At 44.1% G+C, this 22859-nt stretch overlaps 1 protein-coding gene across 23 annotated transcripts in view; it reads left to right on the top strand.

Annotated features, from left to right (window-relative positions):
- Positions 1-22859, top strand: part of brip1 (BRCA1 interacting helicase 1) — a 302307-nt gene that overhangs the window by 28511 nt on the left and 250937 nt on the right. For all 23 annotated transcript variants that reach the window (XM_086034853.1, XM_086034852.1, XM_086034839.1 and 20 more), the window contains exons 4-5: positions 4501-4628; positions 21429-21695. In XM_086034853.1, coding sequence (XP_085890979.1) covers positions 4501-4628; positions 21429-21695 — 395 coding nt within the window. The remainder of the gene's footprint in view (positions 1-4500; positions 4629-21428; positions 21696-22859) is intronic.

Genomic DNA, 22859 nt, shown 5'->3' with positions numbered 1-22859 from the left:
TAAACGTGAACGAAAACTCACCAAACCTTGCACACACATTGGGCCTGGCGAAAAATTTGATATTTTGAAGTCGACATACTCGAGTACTCAAAAACAGGGTCCCCAAGAGCCCCTCGATTTCTTCATCAAAGGAAAGTCCCGGTAAGTTTGACCTACGGCTACGAAAACTGGGAGGCACGTGTAGCACCCTCAGACCTACAAAAATTCTTTGGTGCTCATTTCAGAACATGTACAGGAAGTGAGTTATGAGTATTTTAATGTACAATTTTGGCCCATTTCTGGAAATTTGAAGGGGTCATACATTTGCCACCTAGTCGTAGATGGTTCACCCGATTGACTTCAAATTTAGGTTGTAGTATCTCAACCCTTGGGACAACAACAGGGACAAATATTTTACGTTTTCGAAACGCTATATGACGGGGGCTGAACATCAAACTTTGCGTTTCATAATGCCTGCTTAACGCAGGATTCTGGGTTGTACATTTTACCTGCATCTATGAAAGTTTGCTGGTATTTGTAACAGCCCAAGACCTACAAAAATGTCTTTTTAGCCATGTGCTAAACCTTACACGAAGTCAACCATTTAGAATTTACGTTGGAATTTTCGCACCTTTTTGGGACTTTCATAGTGGTCATATATTAACGAACTCCTCTTAGAGCATTAATCCGATTGTCGTCAAACTTTGCATGCTTCATCTAAAGATGGTTAAGATGAAAAGTTATTGAAATCTTTTTATTTCGTTGTCCAGGAAGTGAGTAATCAGTATTTGAAAGTACAACGTTGGACCGTTTCTGCACATTTACAGGGGTAATACATTTGCCCCCAAGTCCGAGATGGTTCACCCGATTGACTTCAAATTTGGGTTGTACCATCTCAACTCATGGGACAACAATAGGGAAAATTAGTTTACATTTTCGAAACACTATATGACGGGGGCTGAACATCAAACTTTGCGTTTCATAATTCCTGCTTAATGAAATATTCTGGGTTGTACATTTCACCTAGTTATTATTATTATTATTAGGGCCTGAGCAGCGACCGTTGCGAGGTCCCTATTGTTTTTGTAGAAATTCTTCTTATTATTATTATCATTATTAGGGCCCGAGGCAGCGACCGCTGCGAGGTCCCTATTGTTTTTGTAGAAAATATTATTATTGGGGCCCGAGCAGCGACCGCAGCGAGGTCCCTATTGTTTTTGTAGAAATTATTATTATTAGGGCCCGAGCAGCGAACGCTGCGGGGTCCCTATTGTTTTTGTAGAAATTATTATTAGGGCCGAGCAGCGAAAGCTGCAAGGACCCTATTGTTTTTGTAGAAATTATTAGGGCCCGAGCAGCGAAATCTGCAAGAACCCTATTGTTTTTGTAGAAATTATTATATATTTTTTTTCTGACCAAATGATCACATTTTTGAACCCCTAAACATGCACGAAAACTCAACAAACTTTGCAGTCTCATTGGGCCTGGCGAAAAATTTGAATTTAGTTTAAAGTTTGGACTCACCTTGACTACAAAAGCTGCTGTAACTTGATCCACGTGATCATTTCGATTATTCAATTCCGATGTGCGAGCATACTGACGTGGTGGAACCCCAACGTTGCCAGGGCTGTGAGGGCCCTTTATAATTGCTTGCAGCTCTAGTTCTTATTTTATTTTTATTTGTTTCTATTTTCTCCGTATTCGATCGCATTTTTGACCCACTAAACATGCATGAGAACTCACCAAACTTTGCAGTCTCATTGGGCCTCACGAAAAATTTGATATTTTAAAGTTGCCGTAAACGACGCACACGGAATGGCTCTGTAGCGCCACCTACAGTAGGGACACAAAATAGAATTCCAGCTCGTTTGACCTAGGCCTACAAAAATTGGCAGGCACGTGTAGCCCCCCAAGACGAATAAAAAAGTCCATTACAGCCATAGTCTAACATGTAGATGAAGTGAGTGAATTTTTGAATGTCCAATTTTGGACCATTTTTGGACATTTACAGGGTGCATACTTTTGCACCCATGTCCCAAAGGATTCATCCGATTGACTTCAAACTTCGGATATATCATCTTAAGACCTGGGGCAACAACTGGGAACATTTTTTTGAGATTTCGATAAACTATATGACGGGGGTGGGGCATCAAATTTGGCGTATTTTTTTTCCTTCGCCATACAGGAGAAAAACCTTAATAACTCCCCTGCACATGCTCCAAAAAATCCCAAACTTTAACTGTACGTAAAGAGTCGCGACCTGAAGACATCTCTATGATAATATTCCATGATACATATAGCGCCACCTAGTGGTGACAAAAATTGTTATTTTTTACATTTCTATTTACTGCTCGGAGCCTGTTGAATGTATCAGACTAAAAATTTGTCAGAAAAGCCTCAAAACATTGATCTTCCTCTACGCCGAATATTGTGACTTTTTGGCGACGAGCGTGGCCTTATGAACTTATTTTTCTACGTAGTGGTAGCGCCATCTAGTGACTGAAGGAAATATTTTTTTTCTCTGATATTTTTATCCTAGCAGGTTAACCGGGTCCACATCATCTTTGCTCGGAAGAGTGTTTAGGACTTCCTATTATTAAAATACAAAATTTGTGATTTTTTTCGTGAAAAGTTGTTGCCATGGCAACTCCCAATTTGCCAAAAAAACAACGCTCATTTTGAGGGTCTGAACATGCTCAAAATTTCACGAAATTTGCACATACGTCAGGCCTGGCGAAATCATCAATATTTTATATCATATGTAACAGTTCAAGGCCTGCAAAAAAGTCTCTTGGAGCCATATGCTAAACCAGACAGGAAGTCGCCCCCTAGAATTTTTTTTGGGCCACAAAAACAACACTCATTTTAAGGGTCTGAACATGCTTGAAATCTCACGAAACTTTGCACATACATCAGGCCTGGCGAAATCACCAATATTTTTTAATCATTTTGGTGTAATTTGTAAATAAATGGCTCGCTAGCGCCCCCTAGAATTTTTTAAAAATTCAGCCCCGGTTGTATGTTTCTAAGAAATCTACAAAAAAATTGTGGTATATGTAACAGTTCAAGGCCTGCAAAAAAGTCTCTTGGAGCCATATGCTAACAGGAAGTCAATTCATTTTGAATTAAGTTTAAAGTATACATTTGCTCTGGTTACAAAAGCTACTGGAACTTGACCCACATGATAATTTCTTCTAAAAAACTACTGACATTTGATAAAAGTCGAAGCCTTAAGACATCGCCGAAGGTATTTTTCATCGTAGTGGGTAGCGCCACCTACTGGTGAAAGGAAGTACATGTATTATTCTTTGATCTTTTTCTCCTCGCAGTTTAACGAGGTCGACCTCAGAATTGCTTGGAAGACTCTGTAGACCTTCCTGATGTTAAAATGTGATATTTGTGATTTTTCGTAAAAAGCTGTCACCATGGCAACGGGCAGTCGCAAATAAAACTACGCTGTTTTTGATTGTCTAAACATGCATGAAATCTCACGAAACTTTGCACACGCATCAGGCCTGGTAAAATCATCTTTTTTTGTTTGTTTGTTTTACGTTGTAATTGTTTATAAAATGGCTCGCTAGCGCGAGCAGGTTAACCAGGTCTCCCTCATATTTGCTCGGAAGAGTGTTTAGGCCTTCATGTTGTTAAAACACAAAGTTTGAGATTTTTCGCAAACAGCTGTTGCCATGGTAACACCCAGTTTGCCAATATCACAATGCTGATTTTGAGAATGTAAACATGCACGAAAACTCATGAAACTTTGCACACATAGAAGGCTTGGTAAATTAATCAATAATAAATTATTCAATTGTGCAATCTTTAAAAGATGGCTCGCTACCAGCCCCTAGAAAATGTGTAAATAGTGGCCCCAGTTGCACGCTTCACCTACATCGACGAAAATTTGATAGTATATAAAACAGAAAGAGAACTACAAAAAAGCCTCTTAGTGCCATATGCTAAACCGAAGAGGAAGTCCGCCATTTTGAATTACTTAAAATTTTGGACTCACCTTGACTACAAAAGCTGCTGTAACTTGATCCACGTGATAATTCCGATTATTCAATTCCGATGTGCGAGCATCCTGACATGCCGGTACCCCAACGTTGCCAGGGCTGCGAGGGCCCTTTATAGCTGCTTGCAGCTCTAGTGTATTCTGTTATTTCTGTGGCTTGGCACACTTAGTCTCGATCACCTAAAACACGGAAATATGCTTTATATATGTAAAAGCTTATGCGTGAGTGAGTGATGACATTATTACACTTGTGTGCATGCTCTGCATTCTAATGCTCCATGAAAAATCTGTGTCTTCCACTCCTCCATAGTTACAAGTTATGCAGAGTACTGAAACATGATATCGTTTGATTTCGGTAGTACAGACTCAAACCGCTCGGAACCCAAAAAAGTTACAGACTTCGCTACCCATCCCTCTATCATAGTGTTCTTGCCAGGTTGCCATTTAAAATGTGTGATCCACAGTATATTTATCAAATATACTAACATGATTTTCATTGTGTTTGTCAGCGAAGTCACTTCCCGGAAAAATGTTTCCCTTTAAACGAGGTGAGACCATCCAATTTCCCCCCATCTGTGACCAAGATAAAGCAGATTTCCAGCCTAAGAGGAAACACATTCGCACTGCTGAACCCAAGGTATGTTTATGTTTGGTTTTTTGTTGTTGTTTTTTTTAAATGCACTTTTACCTTACAATTACAGCACATTCTGTCACTGACTCAGGACACAATTTTGTCCCTGCAGAATGTTGGTTATGATGTCATTCTCCAATTTTATCAGCCCCTTTGTTCTATTTTGTCAAACTACCTTTATTTGACATAGTATGTAAAGTTAGGGCTGCATGGTGGTCGACTGGTTAGCACGTCCGCCTCACAGAGCAGAGGTTGTGGGTTTGATTCCCGGCCCCAGCCTTCCTGTGTGGGGTTTGCATGTTCTCCCCGTGCCTGCGTGAGTTTTCTCCGGGTACTCCGGTTTCCTCCCACATTCCAAAACATGCATGGTAGGTTGATTGGACACTCTAAATTGCCCCTAGATTGTGAGTGCGAATGTTTGTTTGTCTCTGTGTGCCCTGGCTGGCAACCGATTCAGCTGCGATAGGCTCCAGCACTCCCATGACCCTTGTGAGGATAAGCGGTATAGATAATGGATGGATGGGTGTCAAGTTATGTGTGTATTCCTTGACCACAACTCTGCCCAAATTTGAAAGACATACTAATGAATTGTTGAAGAACATTTATTTATTTATTAGGGCCAGAGCAACGACCGCTGCGAGGTCCCTATTGTTTTTGTTAAAATTATTATTTTTAGGGCCCGAGCAGCGACCGCTGTGAGGTCCCTATTGTTTTTCGAGATATTATTTTTATTATTATTATGGCCCGAGCAGCGAAAGCTGCAAGGACCCTATTGTTTTTGTATAAATTATTATTATGACCAGAGCAGTGAAAGCTGCAAGGACCCTATTGTTTTTGTAGAAATTATTATTATTATTATTATTATTATTAGGCAGCGAAAGCTGCAAGGACCCTATTGTTTATGTAGAAATTATTATTATTATTATTATTAGGGCCCGAGCAGCGACCGCTGCTGGGTCCCTATTGTTTTTGTAGAAATTATTAATATTATTATTATTATTAATATTATTATTATTTGCAAGGACCCTATTGTTTTCGTAGAAAATCTTATTAGGGCCAGAGCAGTGAAAGCTGCAAGGACCCAATTGTTTTTGTAGAAATTCTTGTTCTTATTATTATTCTCCGTTAAGACTCGCATTTTTGATGGACTAATCGTGAACGAAAACTCACCAAACTTTGCACACACATTGGGCCTGGCGAAAAATTTGACATTTTGAAGTCGGCATACTTGAGTACTCAAAAACGGGGTCCCCAAGAGCCCCTCGATTTTTTTCATCAAAGGAAAGTCCCGGTAAGTTTGACCTACGTCTACGAAAAGTGGGAGGCACGTGTAGCAACCTCAGACCTACAAAATTCTTTAGTCCCCATGCCCGAACATGTACAGGGATTTGCAGGGCCCCCAAGAGCCGCTCAATTTGTTTCATCAAAGGAAAGTCACGGTAAGTTTGACCTCCGGCTATGAAAACTGGGAGGCAAGTGTAGCACCCTCAGACCTACACAGATCTTTGGTCGCCTTGCCCGAACATGTACAGGTACTCAAAAACGAGGACTGCAGGGCCCCCAGGAGCCCCTCAATTTTTTTCATCAAAGAAAAGCCCCGGTAGGTTTGACCTACGGCTACGAAAACTGGAAGGCACATATAGCACCCTCAGAACTACAAAAATTCTTTGGTCCCCATGCCCGAACATGTTCAGGGGTCTGCAAGGCCCCTAAGAACCCCTCGAGTTTTTCATCAAAGGAAAGTCCTGGTATGTTTGACCCACGGCTATGAAAACTGGGAGCCACGTGTAGCACCCCCAGACGTACAAAAAGTCGTTGGTACTCATGCCCCAAGAAGTACAGGAAGTGAGTTATGAGTATTCTCAAGTAGAACGTTAGCCCATTTGTGCACATTTACAGGGGTCATACATATGACCCCTAGTCCGAGATCTATCTCCCCAATTGATTTCAAATTTGGGTTGTACCATCTCAACACATGGGACAACAATAGGGAAAAATCTTTTATGTTTTCGAAACACTATATGACGGGGGCTGAGCATCAAACTTTGCGTTTCATACTTCCTGCTCAACGAAGTATTCCGTGTTGTACATTTGCTGGTATATGTTACAGCCTAAGACCTACAAAAATGTCTTTAGTAGCCATGTGCTGAACCTAGCAGGAAGTCAACCATTTTGAATTTACTCAGGAATTGTCGCAACTATTGGGGATTTTCATAGTGGTCATATTTTGAATCCTTTTATTTCCTTTACGATGTTGTAGTGATGATGCGCTGTATATCACACGTGACAGCCCATTTGCCATGAGAACTGATGCTGTTTTGGAGGGTCTAAACCTTGGCGAAAACTCATGAAACTTGGCACACACATCAGAAGTTGCATGAAAATAAATATTTTAGAGGTTGCTTCTGCTATATTTCAAAACAGGCTTTATAGCTCCACCTACATTTTTTAAACTAAGCGTTCCCAGTTCTCCGTTTCACTGACATCTATGAAAATTGGGGGCATATGTAACAGCCCATGATCGTATAAAATTTATTTTCGAGTCATGTGCGAAATTAACAGGAAGCCTTCAATTTTGGCTTTATTTTGAAATTTTGTGCCTTCAATGGTCATGTATAGGTCATATTTTAACTACGCCTAGATATGTTATCCGATTGTTTTTAAACTTTCTGTGTTTCATCTAAACATGTTGAAGATGAAAAGTTATTGCCAGCGTTTTATTTCATTCCACACTGTTAGCCACGGTGATGCAATGTTTATGAAGAAAATTTATGCTGTTTTTGTGGGTCTAAACCTGGGCGAAAAATTGTGAGACTTTGCACACACATTAGACCTGGCATAAGAATAAAAACTAGAGTTTTGTTGTGCTTTTTTTAAAAAAATGTCTCTCTAGCCCCCCCTACACATATTTAAGTTTCTTCATTCCTGCATCTACGATTGATCTAGATCTGTGACAATTTGGAGACATCTATAACAGCCCAAGACCTACAAAAAAGAAACTTATAGCCATAGGCTAAATAGGAAGTTTGTCATTTTGGCTTTATTTTGGAATTGGCTGACATTTTGTAGAGGTCATATTTCAACAAACTCCTCCAAGAGATTTTATCCGATCGTCTCCAAACTTTGAGTGTTTCACCTAAACATGATTAAGATGAAAAGTTATATAGTTTTTTTATTTTGTCGCACGTTGTTGCCATTGTGATGAGCTCTTTGCCAAGACAAATGATGCTGTTTTTCACGGTCTAAACCGAGGCCAAACTCATGCAACGTTGGAAAAACATCAGGCATAAACACCTACATTTTTTATGCTTACTGTGTGCACGTACCCCGATTTGCAAGTACCCCGACTTGCAAGTACCCCAATTTGGCCAGGGTTGCGAGGGCCCGTTATAGCTGCTCGCAGCTCGTTATTATTCTTATTTTTCTGCATGTTCGATAGCATTTTTGATCCCCTGAACATGCACGAAAACTCACCAAAGTTTGCAGTCTCTTCGGGCCTGGCGAAAAATTTGATATTATAAAGTCGCTGTAAACAGCGCAAACAAAATGGCTCTGTAGCGCCACCTAAAGTAGGGAAACAAAATAGAATTCCAGCCCGTTTGACCTAGGCCTACGAAAATTGGCAGACATGTGTAGCACCCCGAGATGTACAAAAAGTCCATTGCAGCCACAGTACAAAGTGTACAGGAAGTGAGCTATGAATTTTTTAATCATTTTTGCACGTTTACAGGGTGCATACTTTTGCACCCATGTCCCAGAGGATTATTCCAATTGACTTCAAACTTCGGATATATCATCTTAAGAACTGGGGCAACAACTGGGACATTTTTTTTAAACTATATGATGGGGGCGGGGCATCACATTTGGCGTACATTTTTTCCTTCGCCATACAGGAGAAAAACCTTAATAACTCCCCTGCACATGCTCCAAAAAAATCCCAAACTTCACCTGTACTTAAACAGAAGACATCTATATGATAATATTCCATTATGCATATAGCGCCACCTAGTGGCAACAAAAAATGTCATTTTTTACATTACTATTTACTGCATAGAGCTCGTTGAACGAATCTGACTGAAAATTTGTCCGAAAAGCCTCAAGATGTTGCTCTTGCGCTACGCCAAATATTGTGACTTTTTGGCAAAGAGCGTGGCCTTGACGGTGCCGCAAAGTCTGATTATTCAACGTGACAAATACAATTTCAACTTGACTCAGATCATCCAAACTTCTTTCATTTCATGATAGCCAAAGGCTGAAGACATCTAAGAACTTAATTTTCATTGTAGTGGGAGCACCGCCTACTGACTAAATGAAATATGTTTTATTCTTTCATGTTTCTCTCCTGCAGGTTAGCCAGATCTCCCTCATATTTGCTCAGAAGAGTGTTTAGGCCTTCGTGATGTTAAAACACGAAGTTTGAGATTTTTCGCAAACAGCTGTTGCCATGGTAACACCCAGTTTGCCAATATCACAATGCTGATTTTGAGAATGTAAACATGCACGAAAACTCATGAAACATTGCACACATAAAATGCCTGGTAAATTAATCAATAATAAATTATTCAATTGTGCGATCTTTAAAAGATGGCTCACTACCGCCCCCAACAAAATTTATAAAAAGTGGCCCGGTTGCACGCTTCACCTACATCTACGCAAATTTGATAGTATATAAAACAGAAAGAGACCTACAAAAAGGCCTCTTGGTGCCATATGCCAAACCTAAGAGGAAATCCGCCATTTTAATGTACTTTAAAGTTTGGACTACAAAAGCTGCAGTAACTTGATCCACGTGATAATTTTGATTATCCAATTCCGATATATATATATATATATATATATATATATATACACACACACACACACACACCCTCGCTGTGCAAAGGAGAGATTCCGCCGCTCCTGCTTGCCTGCTGCTGTCAGACTGTTTAACAAGAACATCGGGTAGTCTCTATAATCTGGCAGACATTAGTGCAATTGTGCAGTCCTGCACCTGATCTTATACTGTATTGTGCAATACTCAACCTTCCCCACTACTGTATTTTTATGCTTATCCATTAGAGAATGTGGATTCCAAACTATGCAGAATGATTGCACCATTGTCTAACTTAATAGGAAGTAGGAAGACAACCTGAAAATAACCTGAAAATAACATTGATGGTTAATTGAACTATGGAGGCTGAAATAGCGTTTTGTGAGGTCAAACAGATTCTTGTGTCAAGCACCGCCTTAGCGTTGCCTGATTATTCTAATCCTTTTGTCCAAATGGTAGATTGTAAGGGGAAATTTATGACAGCTGTGCTTTCCCAAACACATGGTAACAAATTGAGGCCTGTAGCTTACTTCTCGTCTAAATTGGATAGTGTGGCATGTGCACTTCCTGTTTGTGTGGGTGCTGTCATTGCGGCCTCTATGGCAGTGGAATGTAGTTCTGCTATTGTTTTGTTTCATCCACTTGCACTGAAAGTCCCACACGTGGTGGCGGCCTTGCTCCTGTAGACGAATATGGTGTTCTTATCACCGGCCACCTCACCTTGGAACAGTGCATGACTTTAAACCCGGCCACACTTTTGCCACTTCCTGATGAGGGTGTCCGACACGATTGTCAGGAATTGGCTGAAAAATCAACAAAATTTAGATTAGACTTAAAAGATCAGCGATTGGAGATGGGAATCACACTATTTGTCGGTGGGTCATCTAAAAAGGTTGTTTTTGGGAAAACACGTACAGGCTACGCTGTTGTCACGAAAGATGAAATTCTGAAAGCTGAATCATAGCCGTCACATTATTCAGCTCAAGCTGCTGAATTACTTGCATTAACAAAGCATGTAAACTAATGGGGAACAAAGATGTTACTATTTACACTCATAGTCAATACGCATATGCAACAGTACACATTTTTGAACAATACTCGCACAATAGGGGCATGATAACATCGACGGGGGAGAGCAGTAACACATTGCTCAATTGCTCCAACAGACAGACATTGTGTCATTGGGGAATGCTTTTGCAGACAAAACAGCTAAGCAGCTTTAAGACCCTTTGCGGGGTTGACAGACCACATTCCTGACACACAAATATTGATATAACCAAACCTTGATAGACATGCAACAGCAGAGACCACAGACAGAACAAAAACTGTGGATAGATAAGGGGGCAACCTTGCGGGAAAATGTTTATCAGCACAGAGGGAAAACCTTTGCTGCCAAATAATTTTTTGAAGTGGGCAGCGATATTAAGCCATGGTGTGTCTCATGTTTCAACTGGAGGAATGGTGGCCCATGTAAACAGGCATTACACAACTTATGGGTTTAATCTATACTCAAAGAATATTTGTAGGGCTTGTTTGACCTGAGCAATACACATTTCACAAGGTAATTTCCGTCCATCGCTGGGTGGGTTTCCCCCGGCAACCTATCCTTTTCAAAGGATTCATATGGACTTTATTGAATTAAAACAAAGTGAGGGCACATAGTACTGCTTGATCATTATTGATGCATTTTGAAAATGGGTTGAAATTGTTCTTCTATCCTTCATAATTAGCTAATAAAGCTAACAAGGCTAATCACCAGCCTCTATTCATCATAATACAAATGTGAGACAAAATCATCATAACACATGAATCATTATATACATTATTATTCTTACACTTTATGTATACCTTAGTCAGCCACTCTCACATTTTCTCCTGAGCCATCCAGCCCTTTCGATTGGCCTTACCGAAGACTCCGGTTTGAACATTTCTTTAGGTTGTATATTCTGCTTAAAAATCACCATAGGTGGCAGTTTCTGTCCATTACCTCGTATGAAACACCAAAGAAATCACAATTTGGCTCTTTGTCAAAAAACAGGTACAAGAAAACTGAAACGTAAAAAAAGAAGTATGACTCAACAAATACATTTTTCCCATGGATCTTTTTGGCTGCTTTTGACTGACTTGAGCAGTCTTCTGTCCTAATGCAACGATGTTCATCGTGTCTTCTTATTTGTTAAGTAGGTTCTTTTCATCCGACAATGATCTTCATATTCGATTGAAGAGAAAACTCTCTTACCTTGCTGACTAGGGTTGGACATCATTTGAATTTGGACAATTCCGGTTACGATTCCATTTCTTTGATTCAATTCTCTATTACGATTCTTAACAAAAACAAAAAGGAGTTATTTTTGGACAAATCACATGAACTTCTCTGTTATTCAAGTTCATGAACTTTGTACTATTTGTGAAGATACTAAATACAATACTCAATTCATACAAATTCAGAATAATTATAACAAATGATTTGCATGATGAATTGCATAATCTATTCACACGATACACATCTTATTACTCAAATGTCACAGAAAGATTTATGTTTTATAATACTGAGTAGTCTGGGAATGGGGTCTGGAAATTTTAAATGTGGAAGAACACTTATTTTTTTAATTTTATTTTTTTGATATTTTGAAGTGTTGGTTACTGATGTGTGTTGTTTTTTTAATGGTGGTTGTATGTTTATTTTGCGCACACTAATAGTTTTATTTTTATACAATGTAGTTTCATTGAGGGAGGACATTCCTGGGACTAGTCCGGAGAGAGAATGCGCAATACAGCACAGCCCATCATCACTAGGTCAGAGTATCATCACCAGGTCCCGAACTATCCTTGTTCTAAGTCTTAGACCAAGGAGTCAAACAGTACCCCTTGTCATAGTTAAGACCTGCACAGTGTGTGTGAGAGTACGAGAGAGGGGGAGGGAGTGAGAAGGATGTAGTGTGAATGTGTTGGTGCATTTTCACCACTTTTGTAAGAATGGGTTATTGTAAATGAATTATTGAAAAGTTGTGTTTTACATTCTATGCAATGTTAAGAAATTGATAAGAGAGAAGGGGGTGGGAGGGAATCGTGTGAGTCACAATGAATGTGTTTTGGCACATTTTTTGTAAGAATGTGTTATTATTAATACATAATTGAAAAATTGTTGCCAAATTGTTTTACATTTTCAGCATTGTTAATAAACTGCAAATTATATATAAATAAATCTCATCTCCTGTGGTCTTAGTGTGTACATTTCAACATTTGACACTGATTGCAATTAATAAGTCGAGAAACAAATTTATTGTTATAGTCGGTGGACCCCCTGAAATAGCTTTGGCCACCCCTTGGCGACCCCAAGGATAAAAGTCTAGCTTCGCTACTGATCTGAATGCCTCACGTTGTTCCTTAATTTCCGTGTTAATGATGTCTATTCTGTTTGCTGTGGTCCATTCGTTGTCTGACAAGTGCCCTCTTCGCTTTAAGACGTTTTCTGCATTTTTTGGGGAGGATGTGCGTCTTGATTTTAAGCAATTTAAGATATTGTAATATCTGTTCCTTGTTTTGTGCATGTGCTGGCTGGGCCTATGGGTAGTGAGTGACGTCATAGCGAGGGGACAAGGAGTTTAGGAGGGAAGTTGAGGGAGAGAGCGTGTGGATGATTGAGCGCATGGGCGTGAGGTGTGGCCACCAGTAGCTCTTGTGTGAATGTGTACTGTTCTCCGTGACGATCTGTGATTAAAAACGACAATCAGACTGCATCAGCGACTGTGTGCATCTTTGACCACTTCGAGGGGCATTACATTTGGTGTCAGAAGTTTCGGATTCACTCGTTGCACGCTCGGCTTTGAGGATGTTCGGCGATCCCCTTATTCGACGAAAGGTGAAAGAAGAAGCCGTGCCGTGCGTGATTGATATGCCTGAGTCAAGTTGCACCGAGTGCGGCCGGCATAACGCTGCTGTTCCGCGCCAAGATGAGCGTGAGCCCGCCAAAACGGGGTTACGCTATGACGGAGCGACAGCTGCCGCCGCGGACGAGAATGTGAACGTGCATGGCGGTGCTCTGGGCCTCGCCTGGCCCGCTATGAAGGCACTTAAATTCTCCGGAAAGGGAAGTTGGGAGGCTTATAGAGCACAGTTCGAGTTGGTGGCTGATGCTGCGCATTGGCCGAAGAAGACGAAAGCGGTGCAGTTGGCGCTTTCGCTGATGGAGGATGCCACATCCTGTCTGCTGCTGCTGAGCCCCGAAGAGAGACTCGATTACAGCGCGCTGGTGGGTGCTTTGCAGAGGCGCTTTGGGGAGTTTAATTTGAGAGACTCCCTGCGCTGTGAGTTCAAGCACCGTGATCGACATCCGGGGGAGCCGCTCCGTTATCTCGCGCATGAGATCGAGAGCCTGGGTCGGCGCGCGTATGCTGGAATGCCAAATGAGATACAAAATGAACTGATACGTGATCAGTTCATCCAAGCCCTCAGACCAGATGAGCTGCGGCTTCATGTCCAGCTTGCTCACCCAGCAGCCCTGGGAGACGCGCTTGCTCTCGCCACGGAGAGGGAGATTGCAGCCAAGGGGGCGCTGCAGACACCAAACTGTCCCGTTTCGGCAACGTCGTTCCCGGAAGGGGAGGAGCGCAGACCGGCATGGGTGGAGGAGCTGGTGTGTGCCATGAATACTCGCTCAGCACAGCATGAGGATGTAAGTGGCCGGCGTGCACGCCCTGTTGTCTGCTGGGGGTGTGGACAGCCAGGTCACCTGCCCAAAGATGCTAAATCAGCAGGGAAACGAAAAAGGGTCCGTGTAGCCTGGATGACGCGGACCCCTCCAGTCGTTAACCGGGAGGTGCAACCTGCATGTGCTGGCGCTATGAGCAGGGACCCCCATGTCCAGGATGAGACCGTTGTAACGGTGGGATGGACAGACGTGGGGGACCCCAGTCATGTTCGCGTGCAGATTGGGGACACTTCTTGTACAGCCCTGGTGGACACTGGGTCCTCAGCCACGATTGTGAGGCCTGACGTCGTTCCAGTGGGAACCGTCTTAGAATCGACCTTTGCAAAACTGAGGACAGTGACCGGTGAAACGGCCCCCATGAGAGGCAGAGGGACATTTGTGTTTGTTTTGGGGGGTTTGTCGACGACTCACTCAGCTTGGGTGGCGGACGTGAGTGACCCATGTATTCTGGGTCGGGACTTTTTGAAAGCTGCAAAAGTTGTGGTGGATTTGGGAGCTGGGGTGCTCAACCTGCCGAATGGTCAGCGTGTGGGGCTAGTTCCGGCGTCTCAACGGGGTACTTCGGGGGTAATCATCAACACTGCCGACCCTGCAGCAGACAAGCTGCAGGTGGGGATGATGCTACCCAGCCCGACCAAGGTAGCTGCAGCACCAGCTCCTAGGCAGTCGACGGTAGATCGGGTAGAGTTCGCTCACCCCACCTGGACTTGTTCCCAGTTGGGGCTACCGGAGTCGACCTCACAGCGACCGACAGTAGATCGGGTAGAGTTTGCTCGCCCCGTGACGGACGACCCTTGGGGGGGGGCAGTGACGGCCAGCCCAGCCATGCCAGGGAATGTAACCCCGGGTCGCCTAGCAGAGAACCGGGCAGAGGCGATACGGTTCATCTGGGAAAAGAACTGTGATGGCTTGGATGTCGAGCAGCGGGAGCAGCTGTGGCAGGTGCTGTGGGACTTTGAGAGCATTTTTGCCCTCAGTGAGAATGAGGTGGGCCTCACTCACTTGGTTGAGCACCACATCGACACCGGGGACGCGCGACCAGTTAAGGTGCGGCCCCGACGCCTGCCTTTGGCCCAGCAGGAGGCTGCGGATCAGGAGGTCCGTGCCATGCTCGAGGCGGGAATTATAGAGCCTTCCGACAGCCCGTGGGCGTCTGGCGTGGTCATGGTTCCCAGAAAGAAAAGTACCAGACCGCGGTTCTGTGTGGACTACAGGCCGCTCAATAAAGTGACAAGAAAGGACTGCTACCCGCTCCCGCGGATAGATGAGACGTTGGATCTGGTCTCTGGGTCTGCGTGGTTCTCATCGCTCGACCTGCGCAGTGGCTACTGGCAGGTCCCCCTCACCGCCGAGTCCAGACCTAAGACAGCGTTCTGCACCCCCAGAGGACACTGGCAGTTTAAAGTAATGAGTTTTGGACTCTGCAATGCACCAGGAACGTTCGAGCGCTTGATGGACACAGTGCTCTCAAACATTCCGCGGCAAGAATGCTTGGTGTATTTGGATGATGTCCTCGTCCACGGTGAGTCCTTCCAGACTGCGTTAGAGTGTCTAAGGCTGGTGCTGGGTAGAATTGCTGCGGCTGGACTGAAACTGCACCCAGAAAAGTGCCACTTTATGCGGCGAGAGGTGGAGTTCCTGGGTCATCGAGTGAATGGAGACGGCATCAGCACACTGGAGGAGAAGGTCAGCGCCATCAAAGACTGGCCAGCCCCAAAAGATCAGAAGCAGCTTAAGAGTTTTTTGGGGCTTTCCTCATATTACAGACGGTTCGTGAGAGGATTTTCTTGCATCAGGGCGCCCTTGTTCCGGCTTCTTCAGGGCAACCAACCCTTTTTGTGGACGCCGGACTGTCAGGAGGCATTTTCCAGCCTGAAAAATGCCCTCATCAATGCTCCTGTTCTCACTCCACCTGATCCAGCCTTGCCTTTCGTGCTGGATACGGACGCTAGCAATGTCGGCATGGGGGCGGTGTTGTCACAGGTGGGGCCGGAAGGTGAACGAGTGGTGGCCTACTTCAGCCGCATTTTCAATAAGAGTGAATGACGATACTGTGTCACCAGACGTGAACTGTTCGCAGTTGTTTTGGCTGCGCGTCATTTCAAGTACTACCTATGTGGCGTTCCGTTCACCATCAGGACAGATCATGCTGCGCTGCAGTGGTTGATGTCGTTCAGGGAACCAGAAGGCCAAGTGGCACAGTGGCTGGAGGAGCTGCAGGCGTTCCACTTTACTGTGGTACATCGGGCTGGAGCTCAGCACGTCAATGCTGATGCCCTTTCCCGGCGTCCATGTGCTGTTGGCGGCTGCGGCTACTGCGACCGGCGGGATGCCAGGGAGTTGGAGCTGTGTGGGGAGGCGACTGCCGCTGGACCATCGTGCTGCATCCTGGAGGCTGTGGACATTGCAGAGTGGGCTGTCAAGCAGGAAGAGGATCGTGATCTCAACCCTGTGCGACAGTGGGTCCAGAGTGGCAGGAGGCCACCCTGGGAAGTAGTGATGGGACTCTCTGTTGGCGCCAAGGGCCTTTGGAGCAAGTTTGCTCTCTTACGCATGAAAGATGGCGTGCTGCAGCGTGCGTGGAAGGATCCAGCGACCGGAGAGGAGAGGTGGCAGGTGGTGGTGCCCAGAGCTCTTAGAGAGTCGGTACTGAGAGCATGCCACGGGGGCACGGGTACCGGACACTTTGGCAGCACAAAGACACTCAGACGGCTTCGACAAGGGTTTTACTGGGGCCAGCATCGACGGGACGTGGAGGACTTTTGCCGGCGGTGTGACGAGTGCGCGGCCTACAAGGGCCCTCAAGACCAATCGCATGCACCGCTTCAACAACAGAGAGTTGGGGCGCCCATGGAGCGGGTTGCTGTGGACATTATGGGTCCTTTTCCCGTGACGGGCAGAGGGAACCGTTACGTGCTGTGTGCGATGGCCCGAGGCATACGCACTGCCAGATCAGGAGGCAGAGACGGTGGTGGATGCACTGTTGGAGGGCATGTTCTGCCGGTTTGGGACTGCAGATATACTCCACAGTGATCAAGGAAGAAATTTTGAGTCCAAGGTTTTTGCTGCCCTTTGTGAACGCTTGAACATGCAGAAGACGCAAACCACCCCTTTGCATCCGCAGAGTGATGGTTTAGTTGAACGTTTTAACCGCACCATGCAGCAGCAGCTTGCCATCCTCACCTCCGAGCGCCAACATGATTGGGACCAGCATATTCCAATGGTGTTGATGGCGTATCGTTCGGCTGTCCAAAGTTCCACAAGCTGTACTCCTGCTCTGCTGATGCTTGGCCGGGAGATCCGGACACCAGCGGAGATGGCGTTTGGCAGACCACCAGGCAGCCCCGAGGATCGGCCGGGGTTGGAATATGTCCGGAGACTGCAGGAGCGTTTGGAGGCAGCGCATGTCTTCGCCCGGGACCAGCTAGAGAAAGCTGGTGCACGTCAGAAGCGGAACTACGACGTACGCAGCAAGGGGCGGAACTTCCAAGTCGACGAGCTGGTTTGGGTGTATACACCAAAAAGAAAGAAGGGACGCTGCCCTAAGTTAGACAGTCATTGGGACGGGCCGTGTAGGGTCCTTGAGCGGGTGGGGGAGGTAGTGTATCGAGTGGCAGTTCCCCCCAGGGGCCGGAGGGTTGCCCTACACCGGGACAGGTTGGCTCCGTACCGGGGCAGTGGTGTTCCGATATTTGAGGCCGGGTCTGTTTCACCTGCCATTCCAGGACGAGTGGTGGATTCAGGTTCCCCAGATTCCACTCATGTTGTCCCTGTTCCTCCGGTTGGAGACAGAAATGGCACGGGTCGGGGCCGACCCAAGAGACAGAGGCGTAGGCCGCAGCGCCTAGAGGATTTTTTTTTTGTTGACCCCCTCGGGGGCGAGGGTTTCATAAAGGGGAGGGCAGTGTAATATCTGTTCCTTCTTTTGTGCATGTGCTGGCTGGGCCTATGGGTACTGAGTGACGTCATAGCGAGGGGACAAGGAGTTTAGGAGGGAAGTTGAGGGAGAGAGCGTGTGGATGATTGAGCGCATGGGCGTGAGTTGTGGCCACCAGTAGCTCTTGTGTAAATGTGTACTGTTCTCCGCGACGATCTGTGATTAAAAACGACGATCAGACTGCATCAGCGACTGTGTGCATCTTTGACCACTTCGAGGGGCATTACAATATGAACAAGAGCTATTGTTCAGAAATGCTGTCTATCCATAGTTGTTCTGTGAAGCAAGTGAAGATTTAAAATGTTATGTAGAATATCGTAAAATTATCCTTATCAAGTTTTTTGAAAATATATTTTTTTAGCCCCTATCGCCCACCCCTTGTTTACTGATATTTGAAGTTCATTTTTGATCAGCTCTGTGCTGCATCTGCTTCTTGAGTCTGACCATTTAATAGCCATCAGAGAGAGGCGTTTGAGCCTGGAACACTGAGCACAAATGAGATGATCCAGAACATGTTGATCAGGTTTGCTTTTCCAGCTTTCTTGAAAACTGCAGCCCACTTCCCCTGTGTTGATTTTGTGGTATCTTGCCTGGCTTTCTGTATTGCCTCCTGGCTTGCACATAAATCTTTATAGAGTTGATCCATACTGACAGTTTTTGTCAGTTTGTGGGATGTTGCCACGTGCTCCAGGTCAGTGAAAGAGAGCTCCTCATAAAGGCCAATTGGTTTCAGTTTCATCATTATATTTTCTTGGGAGAAGTCAAACCACTTGTCAAAATTAGAAGTCAAATAGTTTCAAAGTCCTCCTGATGCTTCTGTGCTGGTACTTGTTTGTCCATCAGCTGCTTGGTCTGGTATCCAAAAAAGATGTCCTCTTTTGGCTGAAGCATCTTCATTTTGAACTTTTGGACTTCTTTGTTTATGTGTTTATGTGATGCAGAGCTTGTTATCCTCCATTTGTTTTTTGCAGGCTGGTCAAAAACACCCCCCACATTGTGAAAACAGCATAGGTAAATCTCAACAGCAACAGTTTTTCTTGATCCTCAAAAATCGTCCTCAGTGCAATCGGACAGGTATCCCCAAGTGACCTAAAGTACGACGTCAGTGCTGGCCTGCTAGGAGACGGTCAACAGCTGGATGAAGTGGGAGCCATAGTGTGCAAACGTGATGCAGAATTTCACGCCATTCAATGTCAACAAAAGCAAAAAAATGCACGCAGTTCCTCTCTTCAGGAAGCGGATACTGAGAAGTGACTGTAGATCTTCATAAGAAAAATCTCAATATCCACTGACAGCTGATCACAGGAGCGTTTGCAGATGTTTTGCGCTATGTGTGCTGGACAATTACAATCCATCCATCCATCATCTATACCGTTTATCCTCACAAGGTTCGCGGGAGTGCTGGAGCCTATCCCAGCTGTCAACGGACAGTAGGTAGGGGACACCCCAAATTTGTTGCCAGCCAATCACAGGGCATACAGAGACAAACAAACATTCGCACTCACAATCACACCTAGGGGCAATGTAGAGTACCCAATTAACCTACCATACTTGTTTTTAGAATGTGGGAGGAAACCGGAGTACCCGGAGAAAACCCACGCAGGCACAGGGGGAACATGCAAACCCCACACAGGAAGGCCGCGGCCGGATTCGAACCCACAACCTCTGCTCTGTGAGGCGGATGTACTAACCAAGCGACCACCGTGCCGCCCAAATTACTATACAATACGATACAATGTTATTTATATAGCGCATTTCACAACAGCTACAGCTGTAACAAAGCACTTTGTATACAACAATATAGTCATAATACAACAAGTGAAAGCAATAAATTAACACAAAACACTACATACAATAGACACCGGAAAACTGCCGAAAACTGTCAGTCTCAGGTCGGATCTAAAGCCAAAGAATAGAAATGTGTCTTCAAACGGGTTTTAAAAATATACAGAGAGAGGGTTTGCCTAACATTCAATGGAAGGTCATTCCAAAGGGAAGGACCAGCGACAGAGAAGGCTCGATCCCCTCTGAGGCTCCACTTAGTTCGGCACCTCGAGCAGCGCCTGGTTCGCAGACCTGAAGCTCCAGGAAGGTGCATAGGAGTGGAGGAGCTCGGAGAGGTACGCCAGGGCGAGGCCATTTAAAGACTTATAAACAAATAGAAGCATCTTAAAATGAACCCTAAAATGCACCGGGAGCCAGTGAAGGGAGGCCAGAATTATGTGCTCCATCTTCTGAGCTACAGTTAGGAGCTCAGAAGATGCATTTTGGACCAACTGGAGACGTTTGAGAGAGGACTGGCTGACTCCAAAATAAAGTGCATTATAGTAATCTAGCCGATATGTCACAAAGGCATGAATTACTGTTTCTAAGTGCTGACGAGAAAGGAGGGGCTTTACCTTGGCCAGCTGTCTAAGATGAAAGAAGCTGGACCTTACAATCGTGCTGATTTGCTGGTCCATTTTAAGGTCACTGTCCAATTTGAAACCCAAGTTTGAGACTGTTGACTTTAGATAGGCCCAGGTCAACAAGGTGGGATTTAGAAGAGCCACTGGCACCCAACACCATAACTTCTGTTTTGTTTTTGTTGAAATTTAAGAAATTCAGTGATATCCAGGCTTTGATGTCCTCTAGGCAGCACGAAAGTGGTCTTAAGGAGAAAGCATATTTTTTGCTCATCGGGACATAAATTTGACAATCATCCACATAGCAGTGGAAGGAAATACCGTGTTTTCGAAGGATGGAACCCAGGGGCAGTAAATACAACGAGAACAGCAAGGGCTCTAACATAGAACCCTGTGGAACACCATGAGGGGCAGAGCGGGCCTCAGAGGAACCTAGGCTAACAGAAAAAGCCCTGCCAGCTAAATAGATAGAAAAATAATGAACAAACTGGAATAATTTTTCTGTTTCCCTTGTTATGGATCCGGAAATTATACTAATCATCGCGAGTGACGTGTGTGCCGCTCATTTAACAGGCACCTTTTAAGGATCTTGTGTTTTGTATTCTGTATTTAATCATTCCAATAAAAATAACTTAATCAGGATACTGTGCTCATGACCGAATGCATTCTTTAAGCCAGTGCACTAGCCTCAAATACAGAAGTATTGGAACATTGAGGCAAATTCTTCTATTTTTCGCTGTAAACTGAACATTTGGGGGTATGTAAAGCAGACACACAAACCATGTGCAGTTTATTTAAAAGTTTGACTGTTAGACTATTTTTTGCTATCGCGAGTCAATAATTTCATCGAATCATAGGGACTGCTATATTGGGTGAAGACCCATCCTGATGTCTGTTTTTTTGTTGTAGTCTAATCCATCTTTTCTCTCCTCCCCATTTTTAGTCCCATGAATCATGCTTCCAGTGCCCATGTGCATCCGCCAAGGATGGTTCAAAGGATAAAGGTGGCAAAAGGAAGGTCCCCCAAATTTTTTTTGCCACACGGACACATAAACAAATAACTCAAATCGTTCATGAGATGAAGCATACTGCATACTCCACTGCTCCGATGACAATATTATCCAGCAGAGATCATACCTGTGTCAACCCAGATGTGGCACCACACTCCAACCGGAATGACCTCTGCAAGGACCTCATGGAAGCCAAAGATGTGAGATCTTACCAACATCCTCATACACATCACACTAGGGGTGGGCGATATGGGCAAAAAAAAATCTCAATATTTTTTCCAAAAGCTTGATAACGATAATTTGATGATATTCTACAAAAATATTTTAAATCTGCACTTGCTTCACAGACCAATTGTGGATAGACAGCATTTGTGAACAACATCTCTTTTAAATGGCTAATTACACCTTCTGCAAAACATAATGATATTCTAGGACAATATTTGACAGGAACAAAAAAAATATGTATAGAATTACATTGATTTTTTGGAATATTTATGTCATTTAAATGTCTCTGCTGTTACTCCATAATATTGTGACATTTTGAGCTGCAGTAAGTACTGGTGTACCACTGCCAATTACTCAAGGAATCAGAATGAGAAAAATGTGTTAACTACAGCAATCAGAATGAGAAAAAATGTATTCGATATGTGATGTGTGACGAAGTGTCACCGTCTTCAGAATTCAGAAGTTGAATAACAAAACTGCAATTTACCGAAAAGTGCATTTTCTCACTCATTCATCACTGTGATATGTAGACTTGTGACTTTATTCACGTTTGGGTGTATCCTGGCGTCACACTGATAAGCCGTCATAGTGTGTGCAACATGCCTCGGGAATACAGGCTGGTTATGAATGATGCGGACTGAAAGTGTGTAAACTGAATGTTAACCAGTCATCCACGTTTGACGTGCTCGCTAAAGTACTGAGCGTGTGTGTGTGTGCGTGCGTGTGCGTTTATATTTGTTTATATCCTTCTCTGCCATCAATGCACCCTGATTTTCAGGATTTCCTCATACTTTGTGGCCATCGACAGACTCGAGTCGTTTTCCTTTTAGAGGCAGTATTAATACTTGATAATGTAAAATTACATTAAAATATTAATTTGAGTATCTGCAGTAGTAGGGATCCATGCATACGGGCATGCACACTTATTTGGCTGTGTAAGTGATAGTTACTTCCTTTGATACAGTTGATAAACAGTATTTTCTGGACTATAAGCCGCACCGTTATATAAACCGTGCCCACTCTATTTTTTTTTTAAAATAATGAAAAATGACATACAAGCCACACCTTTTTATAAGCCGCAACCATCCATGTTGAAAAATTAGATATTTACTGCATTTACAGAACGATTTTGAACTGTA

The sequence above is a fragment of the Filicampus tigris genome, chromosome 7, assembly GCF_054856515.1.
Source record: "Filicampus tigris isolate MCC_2025a chromosome 7, RoL_Ftig_1.0, whole genome shotgun sequence".
In the NCBI taxonomy this organism is placed as follows: Eukaryota; Metazoa; Chordata; class Actinopteri; order Syngnathiformes; family Syngnathidae; genus Filicampus; species Filicampus tigris.
Note: the sequence above shows the minus strand (reverse complement) of the source record. Positions and strands in the feature narration are given on the sequence as shown.